A 22,173-nucleotide genomic window follows, 5' to 3' on the forward strand; every position below is an offset into this window, starting at 1 on the left:
CAATAGTGTCACTCCTGAAGTACATCCAAGATGATAAAGGACAATGGTGACCATCCATGGTATGAGAAGGGACTTAAATATCTCTGGAGATGACAGATGATAATGCTCTCACGTTTTAGAGGACTTTGAAATCATAACCAGAATTATTTTTTTCTTTATTTTTTTTATGTAATGGTCAAATGTAGCCTATTGATGAGAATGATAATTCTGTTAAATGAATCCACACTGCTGACTTTGCCTTTCTTACCAGAGACATTCCCCACAATTCACAATCCACTATTCATCTTTTGGCATATTCACATACTGAACTCGCTTGAAGTTTCACAAACAATTCAAATAACATATTATATATAAAATATTATATAGGGCTGAATCCCCCCCCCCCCCCCCTGTTTTTTGTTGTTGTTTTTTAAATCGAACCCTGGGGTTTTAATCTGCCTAACTTCTGCCAAGTTAGCCTGGTCCACGGACCAGGCTAACAGCCAAGCTTTATTAATCCAGTGCCTTGTTGTTCAAGTTTTGTGAAATAGCTGTTAGTCCAATGACTCCAATCGTAAACCAATGGCCTTTTCCACAGTTAATTCAACACCTATGTTTGTATATGGACTCATTTTAATTACCCTGCAATCAAATAAAATAAAATAAAATAAATACAATAAGATATAATCAATTTAATTATATTACTGGAATAGTGTGTGACCATGATTCATAATTGTTTCACAATGACTCATGTCATATGTCATTGTCACTCTGTACACTACACTATAACACTATAGTTCATCTTGTTGTTAGATGTTCGATGATATATTACCGAAGTTCTTGAGATTATAAAAAATGGCTGACAACGTTGCGAGGGTGTTTTCAAATAAGAGTAATAAATAAAGCCTGCAGATGTGATTATTCTATGGCGTCACGTCATGGTCGCATGCCCTTTTTTGCTGTTTTTTTGCTGCTGAGCGCACAGTTCTGAGCGGAGCGCTGAGCGAGAGGTGTGCAAATCAAGGTGAGCGACGGAGCTGGGGCGAGCGGAGCGGGGGGAAGCAACATGAGCGGATAGCGAGTGTGATAACAGCCCCCTGGAGCGGGGAGCAGGATTTCCCTCGACTCCACTCCGCTCTTATTCTCTGGTGGGAGGGCCACCGCCAGTGCCAGCAAGCAAATAAAAAATGTGAGCCGGCACATAAGTGATTTATCCACCTTCATTTGTACATTGTATTCAATGTATTGAGGCACTTACCATTCTGTAAGATATTCTTATGCTTAATTTTCACCTGCTGCTAAGGAATCTGCGATTGAGTTCATGGTCTTTTATAGGAATATGTGAACGTGCATTCAGTCTGGCTTTACCATCCTGGCTTGACAAAGTCTGGCTTGACAAAGTCTAGCTCGCTCTTTCTCAGCCTGGCTTGGCATTCGTGGAACGGAATAAACCAGGCTGTATTGAGCAGACTTTGTCAAACCTGGATTTGGCTTAACTCCAGGATTATTTAATTCAGCTTTCGTGAAACAGACCCCTGTGCGCATCAATTAATTCAATGCACTACAGGTGTGCAGTCACACCTAGCTCTGAGCCCAGTTTGACTGACTGCTTACGAGCATGTCAAAAATAAGCTTCAAACGCGTCAGTGTCCCATTCACTTCCATTCTATGGGAGCAAGCGGGTGTCCCATAGTGCCGTTTTGATGCGCCACTTTCAACGCACCTGAAGCATGGAGTTCAGCATTTGTGAACTTTAACCGGGTGTCAACAATAGGAGAGAAGTAGCGTGGTCGACGCATTTTCGTCATTGACCGACAGTCTTGCGATACTTTGGCATGCACGTTCAAAAAAGTACTCTTTAGATACCTCAATAAAATGATACAGTGTACACATCGAAAGCAACACAGCAGAAAACAATGTGTGACATGTCTTATTTTATTTTCCTGGGCCGAGTATTTTACAAAGGTCGCAGAAATAGTGTTTGTTCATAAGCTGGTCCACCTGACTCTCATTGACTCCAATGTATTCCATCGAACTCTCGACTGCAGTTTGCGTACCAGTGTCCCAGTAGCGACGAATCTGCTGGCTGGAATTGCTGGATAGCAAAAATGACATAGATGACTGTACCTTCTTTTTAATAACCTTGAGTCAACATGGAAAACGGATGTGTCTGACGGCCCAACATGCGTTGGCTACAATACTTCTGACACAGATATGTGACTATACCCTTATCCTGTGTGCATCAGGGGCGCAGCCATGGGTGGGCTGGGGTGGGCCGTGGCCCACCCACATAGAAAGCTGGCCCACCCAATCGATTTAGCAACAACAAAAAAAAGTTTGTAAATTTGTATTTTATTTTTTTTATAATTAATTTTTTGATAAAATAATCGGTAAAATCAGGCAAAAATAAGAATTAAATAACAGAACCCTAACCTAACCTAAAACCGAAATAAAGTAACAAAAGAACGCCCAAAAAACGCGTGCACAGGTCGGGGACACGCATGCACAGGTCGGGGACACCCGCTCCTGCTCAGGCCCAGCCTATACTAGCGTTCTGCCTGCGCCACTGGTGTGCATTGATTAATCTAAGCGCATTCACACCTAGCTCTGAGCCCCATAGGCTCTGTGTGTAACTGTATACCCGGGTTTCCAGAAAGTGGAATACCCGTTTTAGTTTTCCCATGGATTTGTTTGATTGCCTCTGCAGCAGAAACACATACAAAGGTTTAAATTCTTCTAGGCCTGGTGTGTGACGGCTAAAATCCAACGTCACCCACCCTGCAAATGTCATGTGCTGGTGTGGTGAGAACCCAAATGCAGGACAGCCAGGCAAGGTGGTGTTTAAAACCCATATTGGGTGTTTTAACAGGACAGGACACAGGTGAACAAGAACATGACAAACTAAAACATGTGACAGAAATGTGACTGAAATACACACAAGGGGTGATTAGTACAAATCAGATACAGCTGGGGCAAACAGAAACATAGAACCAAGAATACTAGACCAGGGAACAAAATACATAGAAATACAAAACCTAGAAACTATAATCAATAACGAAGTCTGTGACCGTGACACAAAGAGCTTGAGGAAGGATGGAAGAATTCAAAGAAATATAAGTTGTAATTAAAGTAATTATAATTATAGTCAAATCTATTAGATTTAGAATAACTAGATTTGACAGACAGTAGATTCAACTGGGGAACGTGCCATAACCAATGAGATAAGAGGATGGAAAGGCTTGCATCCCAGCTCCACTGAGCCCTGACACCAAATCTGCTAATGCTATCAATGCACCTTCCCATACAAGTACTCAGTGGTGGAAAAAGTACTCTAATTTTGTACTTAAGTAAGAGTATCAATACTGCAATGTAGAAACACTCGGTTACAAGTAAAAGTCCGGTAATCAAAATTTACTTGAGTAAAAGTACAAAAGTATAGGCATCAAAGTACCAAAATTGAAAGCAGAATGTCCCGTTTCACAAGTTATCATATGTCTAAAATGTATAAAAAATGTGAGCTTGTAGACTTTGTCTATTTTCAAATAGCCAAAGTTGAAATAGGGCTGAAGTGGTTAATGTGTGTTTTGTAATAAAAAAAATAAATCTACAAAGTAACTACCGTAGTAACTAAAGTTTTCAAATAATTGTAGTGGACACACAAGCGCATCTTCTTTGCTAGATTAACAGCAGCAAAGAAGATGGTGGCTACGAGGTGGAAACCTCCTCATACCTTAACATTTCGCCAATGGGCTCTACCCTTTTTAGATATAGTATATCTAAAACTTAACGGCGAGATTACATGGAGCAAGCGAGAGAAACGTTAACGCATGGTCTAGCATTGAAGATAAGCTTAAGGGCATGGTTTAGGCTGTCCTTACACAGTGGTATAACTTTGCACAGGTATGCATTTCGTGGCATTGTTGGTCCTGGGAGGGGTGGGTGGGTTTGCTTATTATTAATTAATTTTTTTTTGTTCCTTAGTTGTGTTAGCTTTAAGTTGTGTATGTATATGTATCTTGTTTTTGCTTCATTTAAAATAAAAAATCATATGTATACTGGCATAATTGTATTGCTGTTGTGATATGATGAATACAAACAATTGATAACAACAAATTATAATAATTGTAGTGGAGTAAAAGTACAATATTTGTATTTGTATACTTTTTATTGTCCTGAGATGTCGTGGAGTAGAAGTAAGTAAAACCTCTTATTTTTGCACTGGTGTCAGCTTGTAGATCTGTGTCTACGAATAGAGCCTATTCGGTGTGCTAACAGTGGAACAAATGCACTGATAACCTGAACCTCAAGTCAAACCCATACTAACCAAGCTATATGTCACAATTAGATTTGTCCTCTCCTTCTCCAAATGTAACTACTATGAATATATCAATAACCAATCATAGCCTTCTTCTTCACTTACAGTATACAGACACTTATTGCAGTCATGACAAGCAAACGCAGGACCATACAGCAATACAGAGCGCACCAGGACAAGCATATCAAAAGTTACATCTATCCACATATAACCTCCACACACAGATTACCAGAAACAAGACAGACCAGTTCATACCTAGGACAAACAGATAATATCACAATCGTAACCACGGTTAAAACAAGAGACAAATATGCCCTCCGTACAGGTACCAAAGAATTACCTTGCTATTACAAACTACACCCAAGGCAACAACCTCCTCGACAGCACCAACTGCAGAGAAACCGCTTATGGCATTGGCTTCAGTATCCTCCTGAAATCAATGGAAAACGGTTCCAAAAGCATAATGTCAGTAGCTGCAGAAGCAGCTGGAGCACTGATGCAAACTGACACTGCTGCATCATCATTGTTGAACACAGATCGCCTACAGAGTATAGAACAGGAAACAGGACATCAATGACAAACCCAGCTTTGACCATGACAGTGCCAATACAGACACAAACTAGTAAACTACACACCCCTCTATCTATGACAATGCATCCATCCACCACTTTACTGAAAAACTCTGGGAGCATCAGCCATGACATCATCATCATCCTCATTAAAGTTATATATCTTTATTGCAGACAACCACAACCATTGCAGCTCTAAAACTGGACAAAAGACAACATTATATAGCACACCATCTTCTGGAACCTTGGTTTCAGTTCTACAAAGATTTCAGGTGTGATGGCTGGTCAAACCAAACCCCTCATGGCAATGTTCCTAGAGTTATGGACCATAGTACTTTAACCACTTTCAACCTGGCATCCCTATTTTGGGCATGTCATTATGCAGTAGTTAACTATTTTCAAAAAATTTCAAAAATATCACAAATAGCTGAACTGCAAGCTTGTCCATCGACTATATGCACAGTGCAACACCATCATACAACAAAGTATAAAATAGGGCTTAAGTCGTTAACATCTCCCACTACTATGACTACAGTTCAGATATTTTCAATTGCTGTCCCCCCTTCATCCTATCCTATACTAGAATTGCCTAGAGGGTGTGTGGGCGGACCGACCGTGGGCCGCGGACCGCGGTCACAAACTTAACATCCAGACTTGCGAGGCGCACTGTTGCTCCGATCCGCACCAGACTTGGCACAAACACATGAGAATAGTCATACCAGGGGCCACAGGCACACCGTTGATCCAATCCGCACCAAACTTGGCACAAACACTGTTCAGGGGCCTGCCATGACAATAGTTTGACCAGGGGCCATGTCACAGGCCCCCGGGGGTCACAGGCACACCATTGATATTACCATAACTATGGATATATAGTTGTAAAAATCATTCTAACCACACCACAACTATAATGACGACAGTGGTAAATGATAACTACATGATATGGTTTGACCAGTAATAATTATGGCTGTAAAAAGACAGGCATTTTATGTATCAGGGCTACCCACCATAAAGCAGTTATATTTATTGTGCATGGCATTGTATACTCACTAGAATGACAGTATACTGTAGCAGTTATTTGGATAAGATGATCAGCAGGTGCCACAATTAATTTAACCAACATAACTTTAAGCGGATACAGTAGCCTATGTGTGGATTTGTGTGGCCTTAAGAATGCCATTCAATGGAATAAGGTATGATGTTGCCAAGCCACTTTATGAGCGATTTAGATGTCAGTGCTGTCTAGTAGTAACCTTGAACATGCGGAGGGTCAAATTTGGATACTCTACTGATGACGTATGACATGTTTTGGAAGCCAATAATTCAAGAACAAGACGTATTGTTTTCCAAACCAATTCTTTATCTGAACTCTGCAAAATGAAGGATGATGACATGATCAAGCTTGTGTCTGAGATGCTTTGCATGGTGGTACAGTATAACAAGTTTCATGTTATACTGTACCAGTAAATATTTTGAACAAGGAAACAGCTTTAACAAGGGAGATAAACCGTTTGCATTACTGACACACCTTTGAAACTGACGACAAAGAAGATTCTCAGACTTGCTGCGTGACTATTTCAAGGAAATGACACAGTTGATAGCTATCCTTTGTTTGGCCTTTACTAATGTGATGTCATAACATTTCTGAAAATTGTCACCACTACGTGATGCTACTTCACCCATATATAAGTTCTTACTGAAAGTGCTGTCACTAAAGAGGTGCACCGCAATCAAACAATTCACTTGACTGGGATTTTGATATAGCATAACGGAATAAAAATACAAATTATAAACGGGCACAATTCATGAACTGTGACTTTCTTGACGTTATCTCATTTTGAGTAAGTACAACCTTTCATAGTACACATGTTTTAGTATCAGATGTTGTTTCTCCTAAACATGAAAGGGTATAGGTATGTAACCTATGAACACACATATTTACTGTATTCTTGGTACATGTGTAGCTGATCCTAAATAATTGAATTATATTAAACAGTGCATATTGTTATTAATGTATTCTTTTTGTAATCCATTGTGAAATCCAGCTGATTGGTTTTCATTGTTATTTATCTTAGTTTGGTCCACCATGGACTAGGATTAAGCATATTGTGGAATCCTTATCACTCAATTTTCCATTGTTTTCTATATTAGTTAATTTTCCAAAACTGTGTTTATTAATATTATTTAATATTCAAATGTATTATTATTATTCAAGTCCCAGCAAGCACAGTCAGGACCCGGACCAATCAGTGACGTCTCGATTGGGGCTAGATCAAGTCAAACCAAGACAAGTCAGATCTGGCCCAGAATATCACCTGATTTCAACCAAAATTAATCCTGACCACAAAAACGTCACTTCCAGGACGTCATCTAAACACATTTCTCATCACCCAAAATTGCTGTCCAAATGTCCATATGATGTCCCGGTGATGACGTCCTGTAAATGACGTAAAGATCATCCCCATATGGGCTGTGATCTGGCCTAGTCCTGAACGTCACCGGGGTGATGACCGGGCGTCATCATAACGTCATCATGACGTCATTGTGCTTGCTGGGGTATATTCACAACCACATTATATGAATGGTAAATACATGGTAAATGGTGCATTTATATAGCGCTTTTATCCAAAGCGCTTTACATAGATTGTGCATTACATTCACCCATTCACACACACATGTAGGAGGAAACCATGCAAGGCACCAACCTGCTCATCGGGAGCAATTAGGGGGTTCAATGTCTTGCTCAAGGACACGTCGACACTAACTCTGGGGGAGCCTGGGATCGAACTGGGAACAAGTTGTTATTACTATAGTAAATTATACCCTACATACAGCAAAGCAGTTCCCAAATTAAGCCTAATTATGTACTTCTGATATATGACAATCGCTGAAAATAACAGATTTTCAACTAAATAGCATGATGCATTGTGTCCTGCTTTTTTCGTACATTTAAGAGTACATTTGGCTTTAGACCAGTGGTAACCAACCTTTTCAAGCCCAAGAGCACATTTTATTTCCAATTGTAAGCCGTGATCTACCACTAAAATATGTAAAAAAATAAACACTTGTCACGATTGCAATTTCTGACAGGCTCAATGCATGTGCATACATCCACACAAAGACTAGTAGTTTAAATAAGAATAAAGATGATAGTTATATAATAAATGCCTAAATATTAAGAAAAACGTATTAGAAATACAAATAAACTTCTTTGTTGAGTTATTTTTAAATAAAACAAAACACAAAGGACATGAAATAAATTGCTTTTACAGATTTCTTCTCTTCAATGCACAATATTTAGTTTCTCAGTTCTCAATTTCTCAGAATTTTCACATTTACAGATATTCTGTTCAAATGACAAAAATGCATCCATGACCATATATTTGCACATATATGGTGACAGATACAATACTCTCAGGATTAGCCGACCTTTAATGAGACTTCTGTGACTGCACATTATCTGCAAGCCATTTGAAATCTGGTTGATACTTAGTGAATGCCAGCTGTTGAACAGCTGTTCAATGTCAATACTGAGGAAAGGGTTTGATACAAAAGCAGCTACTTAACTCATGCCTTTGCAGATATAAATTTAAATGTATTATATTATAAATCATACATTAACCACTTTAGCCCCATTTTATAACTATCTGAAAATAGCTGATCTACAAGCTCACAACATGCATCGCAACGCGTTGGGAGCTTGTAGAACTGCTATTTTCAAACATATTTGTACTTTTACTTTTGGTACTTTAAGTATATTTTGATGCCAATACTTTTGTACTTTTACTCAAGTCAAGTAACATTTTGAACACAGGCCTAAAAAGTATTTCTACATTGTGGTATTGCTACTTTTACTTAAGTAAAATATCTGAGTACTTCTTCCCCCACTGCTTGAGCTCTGCTGCGATGGCACTTTGTAACGTTGTAGAACACTGTTTGAAGATTTAAATCCAGCGTTGTCCACCACTGAAAAGGCTTGCATGTCACGAGACTGCGCTCGTTATTTCTTGAGCGCGACCCGTGAGTTGAATTATGTGTGCGCGGAATGTACAGGAAAACAACGACGCATGGCTACCCTTCGACCAGCGTTGCCAGATTTTGTGAGAGAAACAAGCAACCAGGTCTATGAAAAGAAGTCCAAAACTAGAAAAAGTGCTCCTCGGAGCACAGGTCTCCGCCAGGTCAGGTAGGTTATTGTGGGGCAGCAATGTTCGGAATTAGCCAATCAGGATGGAATATGAAAAATTGGATGGAACCATCTTGATCACTTGACTATATGTGTACCGATTTGCATAATGTTTGAATTTGTAGGAGTAATATAAAAAAGAAAAGTGTTGCAAAATTGGCCTCATGGTGGCGCTATAATAGGGCAATGTTAAAAGGGTGGCATTTGTTCTTCAATGTAGTGCGAATGTGCGTGCAAAGTGTCGCAATCGGACGCTGCATTCATGATTTGTGGCATTTTGTTCAAAACGGGCCACTCCTGCAAACTTTAGATGTCAATGTTAGCCAATCAGGATGGAATATGAACATTTTAAAAGATCCATCGTGATCACATCATCGTGATCACATGACTATAGAGATCAAGTGTACCGATGTGCGTGAAATTTGGATAAATTCTGAAGGCTTAATATCAAAGAATGTGTTTTACATAAGTCGGCCTCCTGGTGGCGCTATGAAAGGCAAATGTGAAAAATGCAGGTCAGTTGTTTTTCCTTGGCCTCTAGGGAGTGTGCGTGCAAAGTTTCATGCAGATCGGTGCAGTTATAGTTAAAAACATAAATCGTCCATTTATAGCGCCACCATGAGGCTGATTTGAACATTTTCAAGTGGCATTTCTTCCTCGGCCTAGTGGGAATGTGTGTGTGAAATCTCACGGAAATCGCAAGCTGCGTTCATGATTTGAGGCATTTTGTTGAAAACGGAGCAATCCTGCAAACTTTGGAAGCCAACCTTAGCCAATCAGGATGAAATATGGAAAATTGGACAGATCCGTGTTGATCACATGACTATAGAGATACTGTGTACTGATTTGCGTGATGTTTGGATAAAATCTGTAGGAGTACTGTCAAGAAGTGTGTTTTGAAAAAAGCGGCCTCCTGGTGGCGCTATAAAAGGCTAATTTTAAAAATTTGGGGCAGAGGTTCTGCTCTGGCATCCAGGGAGTGTGTGTGCACAGTTTCGTTGCGATCAAGCCAATGGTGCCGGAGATTAGCTGTACACAAAATGACAGAATGACGGACACACGGACACACGGACACACGGACGGACGGACGGACGGACACACACACACACACACACACGGACGGACGGACGGACAGGGGGCAAAACATACTCTCTCGCCATGCCTTTCGGCCTGGCGGAGACAATAAGCAACTAGGGCAGTTCAGTCAAACTTATTGTCGACTTATTGTCGAATGTTGTTTTAGAGCAGTGGTTCACAAACATTTTCATGTCAAGGACCCCCAATATATTCAAGCTACTTTACAGAAAAACAAGCCCAAAGTAGCTTATAATAAGCAAACTTGGCAACACTGCCTTGGACGCACTGCTCTAGTCTACACTACACAAATTGTGATGGCTGCCCGTCTGCCACCGGGCCCACCCCGCGATCGACTTAGAAGGCTTTGATGATCTACCGGTAGATCGTAATCGACTGGTTGGTTACCCCTGCTTTAGACAGTAATATTCAAGCAGTTAACAAGTCAGTGATTTAATTCAGTTGTTCTCAACCTTTTCTGGATCAGGGCCCACTTGAAAATCTTGAAAGCGTTCACAGCCCACCGATCACCGAACCTTTTTCGGCCTTTCGGCTGCCGAGGTCAGATGGGTGGGCCGTGTGCATTTTCAGAACCTGTTCAATACATTGTGTTCTGGCTTGGATCAATGTAGCCAACATAGTATAATTCAACTTGCTATTTATCAGTACGAAAACAATTTCTTTCACAATGAAAACGAATTTTAAAGAAAGAAAGCATGTCATTTTTACATTATTTATGTTATAAAATCTTTAAAATGTTTGTGAATTATTTGGGGGCCCGCTTGCAATACCCTCGTGGCCCACCAGTGGGCCTTGGCCCACAGGTTTAGAACGGCTGCTTTAGACAGTAATATTCATGTTAACAAGTCAGTGATTTAATTCACCCTGCACTCAATTATAATTTTCCATTCAGTGACACTTAAGATGTGTACATTTTGTGTCTTGAGGCCATTCATTTTACATAAATTATAATAAAGCACTCAACTCTCTCCCTTCTGTTGAGCCATACATATTGGTGTCACAAACTATTACATGAAGCAAGTTATTTAGCTCCAAAGAATCAAGAGGTCCTTCAGAGTAACAGTCTGGGTCAAAATTGTAATGCCAAAAGGGTTTTTAAAATTCAAACATAAAATACAAATGAACAGCCATGGCATAATTCTGCTAGTATTTGTAACATTTACATAGAATAATGGGTGACTGCATCTCAGAAATATCTAAAAACTCTCTGAGACATGTGTCATGTCCAGGGGGTGTACTTGTACATCAAGCTGCCTCACGCTAGGAAGGCTCCTGCCCTATGGGCCAAGTGGCTCGGGAACCGGTGGTTCCCAAGACTACTTACGTTGAATTAATGTTATATTACACGCACACTTATTGATTAAAATGTATTATGAATTATATTAGTTGTGGGATCGCTTTAGCCTACTATAACACTACTAACACTATCAATACTCAATACCAGCTCAACATTCTTAGCGATCCCACACTGTTTCTTCAGGAACAGTACTTTCTAGTTAATAGTTAATATCTTGAAAATGCATTTGAGTACCTGCACTGAATAGGAATTTACCAGTTACAGTGTAACAATACATATTGACAACATATTATTGATCATGTAAATCATATAATAATGCAACGTAAAGTGTATAGGAGATCTGTGTATCTGTCAGTCCTTGTCTCTTTTCTGCCCATATATGGAGATCCCTGATGTCAGAGATCTCTGTATCTGTTAATCCATGTCCCTTTTATGCCCATATATGGAGATCTCTGTATCTGTCAGTCCTTGTCCCTTTAATGACCATTTGAAGATCTCTGATGTCAGAGATCTCTGTAGGCTTGTTATGTCCCTTTTTAAGCCCATATGGAGATCCCTGATGTCATTAGTTTATGCCCATATATGGCCATGCCCCCTTTTGTGTCTATATATGGAGCTGACTGATTTGTTTGTGCCCGATGCCATGATGACACATTGAGGTTAGACAACACACTACATATTTGGGCGCGCCATAGCTGCATTGGATACTCCTTATATGGTTATGGCTGAGTCATGGTGACATTAATCTCTCAAGAACAGATTCAGAGCTGCGCTTGAATCTGCCGGTAGCCCCGTTGAGAACCTATGCATATTGGCTACAAGTGGGTGGGCCTTCAGATCAGGAAGCAGGCCGCACTTTACACAATCAAATGTAGTGGGCGGGATTTACATATGTGCGTTCGTTTCCCACTGGAAACAAACCGAAACTCATTTAACAATAGCGTCCTCGAAGCCGACAAAACCACGGAAAGTTAGTAACATTTTAACTTGCTCTTTCATCATAGAAACAAGTGGGCTTATAACCAAAACGATCCATGTTCTTTGGGATTGGGGTTCCCAGATTGTGGTGACATGAGCGTGACGATGTGGTCCGCCCGCCCGCCCTTAAGACAATTTTGATATAGGATATGTCTCGTTTCAGTGTCGATGTTTCTGTGAGCAGAGAGCTTTTTTTTCACCCCCATCTCCTGACATCATTATATCTCCGTAGATTTTAAACTTGCGTGCTTCACTTCATACAGGACATTGGTTTTGTCGCTAGGAAAGCATTCTACGCTCTTTTGATCTCGCCACTTAAGCTCAACCTTATTCTTAAAGGTAATGGCACCTGACACTCTGATTGGTTTGATTAATGTAACGCCCAAATCACACCCAGGACTAATTCAGGGCCATTTAGTGCTTTGCACTTGGAATTTTTGCATATTCCATATAGCTAAATAGCGCTGGGACACACCCACCTGACACAAGTTAAGACCTAGCACCAGGTGTTAAGTTGCATCCTCAAAATAGGTCCTATTTCTGATATCTGCTAAGTGATGTCTCACCTGCACAAGATAATTGTGATTCTATATCTGTTGTTATTTTTCATCTGCTGCAAATATGTCTCTACCTGCACAAGAAGCATTTTCTGCCTCATTTTTATTAACCATGCACCTTATATTTGACATTGCTCATACTACAGTATATGATTGATATTTGACACTTACCTTCTTGTTATCGGACTTGGTTTTCCTTGTTACTTTCCGTCTCTATTCTTGACCCTCTTCTTGAAACTGTAAAAAGTTGGGAGTTTGTATGAGAAAGAATTTCACCCACTAATTGTTTGTAAACTATCTGGTGCTAATCATTATGAAAAATACAGTAATCTTTACATTGAAATCAGAAATGTAAATATTCCCATAATGTTATCATTTTGTAATAGATCTTCTCTCTACATATTGTGAAGGTAATCAGTGTTGTTTTGTATGATGTTTTTTTTTTTTTTTTTTTGACTCAAAAGGAGAAAGGATGGGGTTTGGACCAATACTAACAACCTTGTTCATTCTTATGGGTAAGTTGATTTATGAGATAATAATTTCCCCTATTAAAGGAGAATTCCGGACATTTTAAGTGTTATCTTTGATGTCTCGTTACTCACCTACCGACGTAAAGAGTGGCATTGTTTTTTTCCAGAGATTCCCCTGTCGTAATTTTTTCAACCCCCTCCGTTGTCATAATGGGAGCGCGTGGCTTAGGGAAATTCGTCTATTATAACCGATGCAAAGTTATTTTTTTCTCTACTACGACTCATTGTAGAGTCTCATGATAGTCAAACATGCGCTGAAAGTTCCTGAGAGGCTACCGGTAACGCCAAACGATTTAACACTGGTTGCTTGTTTCTTTCCAGAACCTGGCAACTTGGTGTTGCCAGGTAGAGAAAGATTGGCTGTGGATTGAATAGCTCAATCAGTAAAATGTTAGCCTCTTGTTCTGAAGTTCCCCTGTTCAAACCACACTCATTACAGTTTACATTTATTTTTATTTAATTGCATTGTACAAAACATGACCCTGTTAATTCAGACATGTGCCATTATAAAAAAATAACATGAAATGCTTTTTTGAGAGTAGTTGTTTTTTATGTATGACATAGTTTCTTGTGAAAATAGCCGATCTACAATCTCACAACTTTTCAGATAGCAACGCGTTGTGAGCTTGTAGATCGACTATTTTCACTAGTTTCCATTCCGAGGAGACAAAAAAAACTCTTTATTGGTAAATGTTTTGTGAACCAGTGATCTACAGTAGTTAGCGAAACAGAGGCTTGGTTCATAACGGACGGAAAAACTTATAGATATCAACAGACACCATCAGGGAGGCCATATCTCTAGCTCAATGAGAAGAGAGGCAGCCTGTGAATCCATAGGTCACTAGTTCGATCCCTGTCCCCAACAATGCATTGAGGTGATCATCATTTGGAATTCTTAGTTTTACAAGTAGTGTTTCTTGAGGTTAGGTCGTTGTTTTACTGAGGTTAAGGTTAGTGAGGGTGGGTGTAGAAAAGAGTCATCTAGTCAGCAACCTTCCCCCTATTCCCATGGATTGGATCCACCCCGCTCACCTGCTCTCACTCATCACCAATCAACCTGTCTTCACTCACAACTCATTAGTGGCCTGGTGGCTTTTTCTTTGAAATAATGTGTAGTTTTTCAAATATTTAACTTTAAGCGCCCGATGCCACGTTATTGGCCATGGCCATTTAAAGGGTAGCAACATTAACAAACAAATGAGTCTATACCTGTAACAGTGCTCTATAGATGGGTTTCTGCGCGACGTCATCACAGAGCAGAGTGCGCAATCTGCGCATGCTAGGGGTAGAACGAACCGGAAGCGCCCTTCACTCTGTTGTTTTGTTCGGGATTTAGATAGGCATAATGCTGCTATTATAGGCATAATAGGCATAATGCTGCTATTATATACAAACAGATCCAACTTCCGACAAATCATTTTTATTGAGTAAAGAAGATATTACAAACTGCATAATTTAATCTACTTTCATTAAACCCGGTGAAGACCATTTATTTTATGAATGTACAATGGCCAGAGCTGCTGCGGGTAATAGCGCCCTCTACAGGCTCATCCCTCCACTGCGCGCGGATCATCCTCTCATGTTTACAAACAGGAAACCCATCTATACACCAGGGAACCAGATTACTCATATGCTGTGTTGCTTTTGCCAGGATTTGATCCCATGACCTTACGGTTCAGAGTATATAGCTCTTCCAACTGAGCTACCCAGACACAAGAAACAATATACATTGACATTTGATGAACTTGCAACTTTTGCACTACAGATTTCTTTTTTACATCACACTCCGATTTAATCAAAAAATCTAAGCTGTGTGATAAATACATTTTGAGTTAAAACCATTAATATCAACCCATGTCCCTCTGCACTCTAGCAATCAGTGCACCTGGTGATACCTAGCCTGTCAGTGATTGGCTCCTCAATGGTGCTGAGAAGTAACTATGTACATTTACCAATACAGTACCAATACAAGTGCTCACAATGCACAGTACAATTTTGAGGTACTTTTACTTTACTTTCCATTTTTGTTACTTCTACTCTACTACAATTACAGCATCTACAATGTGACGCGTTATGAGCTTGTAGATATATAATAAGCAATCCATGCCGATGATAACTTACCACACATGAAATCCAATTCTGTATATCCAATGGCTCAGTCAGCACACTGTCTACCTGCAGGTCTGTAGATCCCTGGTTCAAACCCCAATTTAACCAGTCCAATAATTTACTGAACAAAAATCATGACTTTGTTAATTAATGCATGTTCACTTTTTAAAGACAAGATGAAATGGCATTTTGACAGTATTTGTTTGTGAATTTTCTGGCATATGTTCTTGTAAAAGAGTCATCCTAGTGTGCAACACTCCCCCTGGCCTATTCCCATGGATTGGATCCACCCACCTCGCCTGCTGTCACTCCCTCTCAATCCATAATCACACCTGCCCTCACTCACTCCTCATTAGTCTCTCTCTCTCTCTCTCTCTCTCTCTCTCTCTCTCTCTCTCTCTCTCTCTCTCTCTCTCTCTCTATCTCTCTCTCTCTCTCTCTCTCTCTCAGAATCAGAATCAGAATCAGAAGACTTTATTGCCATGACATGTAGACATGTTAGGAATTTGGTTTGATGCAGTGGAGCGCAGTTTACAACAGGACTGGTGCAAGACAGGACAAGACAGTGCAAACCACATCATCTCTCTCTCTCTCTCTCTCTCTCTCTCTCTCTCTCTCTCTCTGCCTCTCTCTCTCTCTCTGCCTCTCACTGCCTCTCTCTCTCTCTCTCTCTCTCTCTCTCTCTCTCTAACTGCCTCTCTTACTCTCTAACTAACTGTCTCTCTCTCTCTCTCTCTCTCTCTCTCTCTCTCTCTCTCTCTCTCTCTCTCTCTCTCTCTCGCTTTCTCTCTCTCTCTCTCTCTCGCTCTCTCTTTCTCTCTCTCTAACTGCCTCTCTTTCTCTCCAACTGTCTCTCTCTCTCTCTCTCTCTCTCTCTCGCCTCATATCGCCTTTTGCCGTATCCCTCGAACCCGCTTGTTGCTGCTTGCAGCTATATTTGTTGTTGTTGTTGTGAGGTAATATAACTTCAATAACGTAAAAACCACCTCACCATATAGCATATTTGATATAGAAAATAACCTTGTTTAAAACTCACTCTTTATACAACTATAGCCATGGCCACCATGATGGAATCAACAACTACAGTTTCAACTACAGTTTCAACAACAACTGGTCCAACAACAACTGGAGGTCCAACAACGACTGGTCCAACAACTGCTGGAGGTCCAACAACAACAGGAGGTCCAACAACGACTGGTCCAATAACAACCGGAGGTCCAACAACAACTGGTCCCACAACAACTGGAGGTCCAACAACAACTGGAGGCCATACAACAACTGGTCCAACAACAACTGGAGGCCCAACAACAACTGGTCCAACAACTATTGGAGGTCCAACAACGACTGGTCCAACAACAACTGGTCCAACAACTACTGGAGGTCCAACAACAACTGGAGGTCCAACAACAACTGGAGGTCCAACACCAACTGGAGGTCCAACAACAACTGGTCCAACAACAACTGGAGGTCCAACAACAACTTTGGGTCCAACAACAACTGGAGGTCCAACAACAACTGGAGGTCCAACAACGACTAGTCCAACAACATATGGAAGTCCAACAACAACTGGAGGTCCAACGACAACTGGAGGTCCAACGACAACTGGAGGTCCAACAACAACTGCAGGTCCAACAACAACTGGACGTCCAACAACAACTGGTCCAACAACAGCTGGAGATCCAACAACAACTGCAGGTCCAACAACAACTGGAGGTCCAACAACAACTGCAGGTCCAACAACAACTGGAGGTCCAACAACAACTGCAGGTCCAACAACAACTAGAGGTCCAACAACAACTGGTCCAACAACAACTGGTCCAACAACAACTGGAGGTCCAACAACAACTGGAGGTCCAACAACAACTGGTCCAACAACTACTGGAGGTCCAACAACAACTGCAGGTCCAACAACAACTGGTCCAACAACTACTGGAGGTCCAACAACAACTGGAGGTCCAACAACAACTGGAGGTCCAACAACAACTGGTCCAACAACTACTGGAGGTCCAACAACAACTGCAGGTCCAACAACAACTGGTCCAACAACAACTGGAGGTCCAACAACAACTGGAGGTCCAACAACAACTGCAGGTCCAACAACAACTGGAGGGCCAACAACAACCGGAGGTCCAACAACAACTGCAGGTCCAACAACGACTGGTCCAACAACTACTGGAGGTCCAACAACAACTGGAGGTCCAACAACAACTGCAGGTCCAACAACAACAGGAGGTCCAACAACAACTGCAGGTCCAACATCAACAGGAGGTCCAACAACAAGTGGTCCAACAACAACTGGAGGTCCAACAACAACTGGAGGTCCAACAACAACTGCAGGTCCAACAACAACTGGAGGTCCAACAACAACTGGTCCAACAACAACTGGTCCAACAACTACTGGAGGTCCAACAACAACTGGAGGTCCAACAACAACTGGTCCAACAACAACTGGTCCAACAACTACTGGAGGTCCAACAACAACTGCAGGTCCAACAACAACTGGTCCAACAACAACTGGAGGTCCAACAACAACTGGAGGTCCAACAACAACTGCAGGTCCAACAACAACTGGAGGGCCAACAACAACCGGAGGTCCAACAACAACTGCAGGTCCAACAACGACTGGTCCAACAACTACTGGAGGTCCAACAACAACTGGAGGTCCAACAACAACTGCAGGTCCAACAACAACAGGAGGTCCAACAACAACTGCAGGTCCAACATCAACAGGAGGTCCAACAACAAGTGGTCCAACAACAACTGGAGGTCAAACAACAACTGAAGGTCCAACAACAACTGCAGGTTCGACTGATTTAACACTAATCACTTTGATTGAATTACTACTCAGTTTAGAGATATGAATGCAATATAACTGCAATTAACTGTTTCTAATGTGCATCACATGCAGCTACAACACCTGCACCTACAACACCTGCACCACCAGCAGAGCCAAAGGTCGAGTTGGTATTCAAAATACAACAAACCTTCACAGCAGAGCTTGCGGACACATCCGAAACCGCATTCCAGAACTTAGCAAGTTCATGAAGTGACATGAAGTGCCAAGTTTTCATTATCTAAATAGTCAGTGTGCAATATCAGCATTAAGTTGAATTAGGACACCACATCAAAATTAAATATTTCCATCTGATTTTGATTGTCCATAATTAAGTGTCTTGCAGAAAACATTGGGCCATACTGCAAATATCTATAATATTGAATGGCTTATTTATTTTGCCATGTTACTTTCAGCTATCATTTAGAGACAAGTTCCAGTTTCTCCTCATTGAGTGTTGAGGCCCTTGGCCGATATGCTACTGACCACAGTTCACCTTGAGGTTCTGCTCACTGCTGGGCCTATGTCTGGACGATCAGGCTCACTAGTTGTTGTTTAGTGCTGATACTAAGCCTTTCAACTGCATCCTCCATGCCATGTCTGATGTGCTGGGGGCTTCTCTGGCAAGTCAATGACACCAGCTGAGGTAGCTGACATTGTTATATTCCTCAAACAAATCTCAGTTTACTTAGAACATAATATTATGCAAATTCTTCTGATTCTGATTTGCCACTGGAGTCCACATTTGTAGTGGGTCCTAATAGGTTTTCCCGGGGGACATTAAAACCATGAACACTCCAAAGCCTGAACTAACTAGCACACTTCAGTCTGAAGTGTACATAAAGGGTCTCAATAAAAAAACTAGAAAAAGTGCTCCTCGGAGCACAGGTCTCCGCCAGGTCAGGTAGGTTGTTGTGGGCCAGCAATGTTCGGAATTCGCCAATCAAGATGGAATAGGAAAAATCGAACGGAACCATCTTGATCACTTAACTACAGAGATAATGTGTACCGATTTGCATGATTGGACAAAATTTGTAGGAGTAAAATAAAAAAGAAAAGTATTGCAAAAATCGGCCATTTTGTTGAAAACGAGCCACGCCTGCAAACGTTAGATGTCAATCTTAGCCAATCAGGATGGAATATGAAAAATCAAACAGATCGGTCTTGATCACATGACTATAGAGATCATGTGTACCGATTTGCGTGAAATTTGGATAAAATCTGAAGGCTTAATATCCAAAAATGTGTTTTACATAAGTCGGCCTCCTGGTGGCGCTATAAAAGTCAGATGTGAAAAATAGAGGGCAAATGTTTTTCCTTGGCCTCTAGGGAGTGCACATACAAAGTTTTACACAGATCGGTGCAGTTATAGGTAAAAATACGAATTGGCCTGTTATAGCACCACCATGAGGCTGATTTAAAAAAATTCAAGTGGGATTTCTTCCTAGGCCTAGTGGGAATGTGCGTGCACAATTTCAAGGAAATTGCATGCTGTGTTCATGATTTGAGGCATTTTGTTCAAAACTGAGTACTCCTGCAAACTTTGGAAGACAATTTTAGCCAATCAGAATGGAATATGAAAAATCTGAAAGACGCGTTTCGTTTAATGACTATAGAGATACTGTGTACCGATTTGCAATCAACTGCAGGTCCAACAACAACTGGAGGTCCAACAACAACTGGTCCAACAACAACTGCAGGTCCAACAACAACTGCAGGTCCAACAACAACTGGTCCATTAACAACTACAGGTCCAACAATAACTGGAGGTCCAACAACAACTGCAGGTCCAACAACAACTGGTCCAACAACAACTGCAGGTCCAACAACAACTGCAGGTCCAACAACAATTGCAGGTCCAACAACAATTGCAGGTCCAACAACAACTGCAGATCCAACAACAACTGCAGGTCCAACAACAACTGGAGGTCCAACAACAACTGCAGGTCCAACAACAACTGTAGGTCCAACAACATCTGGTCCAACAACAACTGCAGGTCCAACAACAACTGCAGGTCCAACAACAACTGCAGGTCCAACAACAACTGGTCCAACAACAACTGGTCCAACAACAACTGCTGGTCCAACAACAACTGCAGGTCCAACAACAACTGGTCCAACAACAACTGAAGGTCCAACAACAACTGCAGGTTCGACTGGTTAACACTAATCCCTTTGATTGAATGAACTACTCAGTTCAACACTACAAGTCAATAAAAATGTGGCAATTATAAACTGTTTCTACCCACTGTGCACCACTTGCAGCTACAACACCTGCACCACCAGCAGAGCATAAGGTCGAGTTGGTATTCAAAATACAAGAAACCTTCACAGATGATCTTATAGACACATCCTCACCCGCATTCCTGAACTTAGCAGCCCAAGTAGCTTCAGCGGTAAGTCCATTATTATGATGTACAGCCTGTCAATATCATATTCTTCAGGGATTCCTCCTATCATGAATTGTATTATAATATTGATATCTGGCAAAGGTATAATAATGACTTTTATAGAGAAATATATTGTATGGAAATGTTTTGCTTGTTTTGTACAATTCCCAAGTACCAAATGCTTTTTTTTTTACATACATTTTAATAAATACTGTAGCTGCCTCTGGCTTTCAACATGTCCTCAAGAACATTCTTATTCATTAATTAAATATAAATATATTAATCATGAAACACGAAATGATCTTGGTGGAATAATGGGGACTATTTTACTGTTACACTGGAATATTTTTTTATTTTTCTATGACTAAATCTTTGTTTGTTTACAGATAGACAACGTCTATAAAGCTACATTTTCTAATTTCAATCGCACTGAGGTAAAAGGCTTCAGGTATGCACCAATGGTATTTACCGTATTAAGTTTCAATTCACTAGACGAAGAAACACGCCTTTATGGAAAGTTTAAAGTTTTATTGAATGAATAGAATGTAAAGTTTTATTGAATGAATAGAATGTAATGGAGGGAGGGGAAGAGGGTTCCGGGGAGGGTCGCCGACCCTGGAGTCTTTGGGGAGGAGGTCGTTAGCGTAGTCAGCACGGCACACGCGGACGGCCGATGGCGTAGTCAGCATGGCACAACGCGGACGGCCAATGGCGTAGTCAGCACGGCACACGCGGACTGAAGCCCCCAGCAGGAACCTGAGAAGTGGGAGAGAGAGAGGAGGGAGAGGGAGAGACGGGGAGAGAGAGACAGGGAGGGTCGTAGAAAAGAGAGGAGTGGTGGAAAGCACAACCTGTGGAGGTGAAAGGGGTGGTGGAGGGATGCTGAAAACGTTATGAGCTTGAGTACGGATGTACGAAAGCGAATAAGGGGTTTCTGGGTAGTTCTGACAGGGTATAAATAGCGCCAGGTAGATTGGTGTGTGGGCGGAGTAAAAGTTGTGTTTCTCCGCCTCCTGAACATCTGTTGTACCAACGCCATTTGTCTCCGCCAGGCCAAAAGGCATGGCAAGAGAGTATGTTTTGCACCCTGTCTGTGTGTGTCTGTCTGTGAACAGCTAATCTCCAACAACGTTGTTCCGGCCGCTGTGAAACTGTACACACACACACACTCCCTGGATGCCAAAGTCGAACCTCTCCCCCAAATTTTTCAGATTGGCCTGTTATAGCGCCACCAGGAGGCCGATTTGTGCAAAACATATTTTTGGATATCACTCCTACAGATTTTGTCCAAACCTCAGGCAAATCGGTACACAGTGGCCCTCATTTATCAACGCG

General features: G+C 41.2%; 2 protein-coding genes across 2 annotated transcripts in view; both read left to right on the top strand.

Moving 5' to 3' along the window:
* LOC308088574 (uncharacterized protein) overlaps positions 1 to 22,173 on the top strand; it is a 136,489-nt gene that overhangs the window by 6,962 nt on the left and 107,354 nt on the right. The gene's annotated exons all lie outside the window — the stretch shown is intronic.
* On the top strand, positions 6,241 to 20,844 carry LOC308088872 (uncharacterized protein; the record flags this gene model as incomplete). Its single annotated transcript, XM_080433457.1, has 6 exons — positions 6,241 to 6,291; positions 16,702 to 16,812; positions 16,948 to 18,417; positions 18,524 to 18,570; positions 20,098 to 20,598; positions 20,714 to 20,844. The coding sequence occupies 5 exons, from the start codon at positions 6,241 to 6,243 to the stop codon at positions 20,576 to 20,578; spliced, it is 2,160 nt and encodes a 719-aa protein (XP_080289583.1). The 3' UTR covers positions 20,579 to 20,598; positions 20,714 to 20,844.

Source organism: Gymnoscopelus braueri, assembly GCF_963280865.1.
Source record: "Gymnoscopelus braueri genome assembly, chromosome: 7".
Taxonomy (NCBI): domain Eukaryota; kingdom Metazoa; phylum Chordata; class Actinopteri; order Myctophiformes; family Myctophidae; genus Gymnoscopelus; species Gymnoscopelus braueri.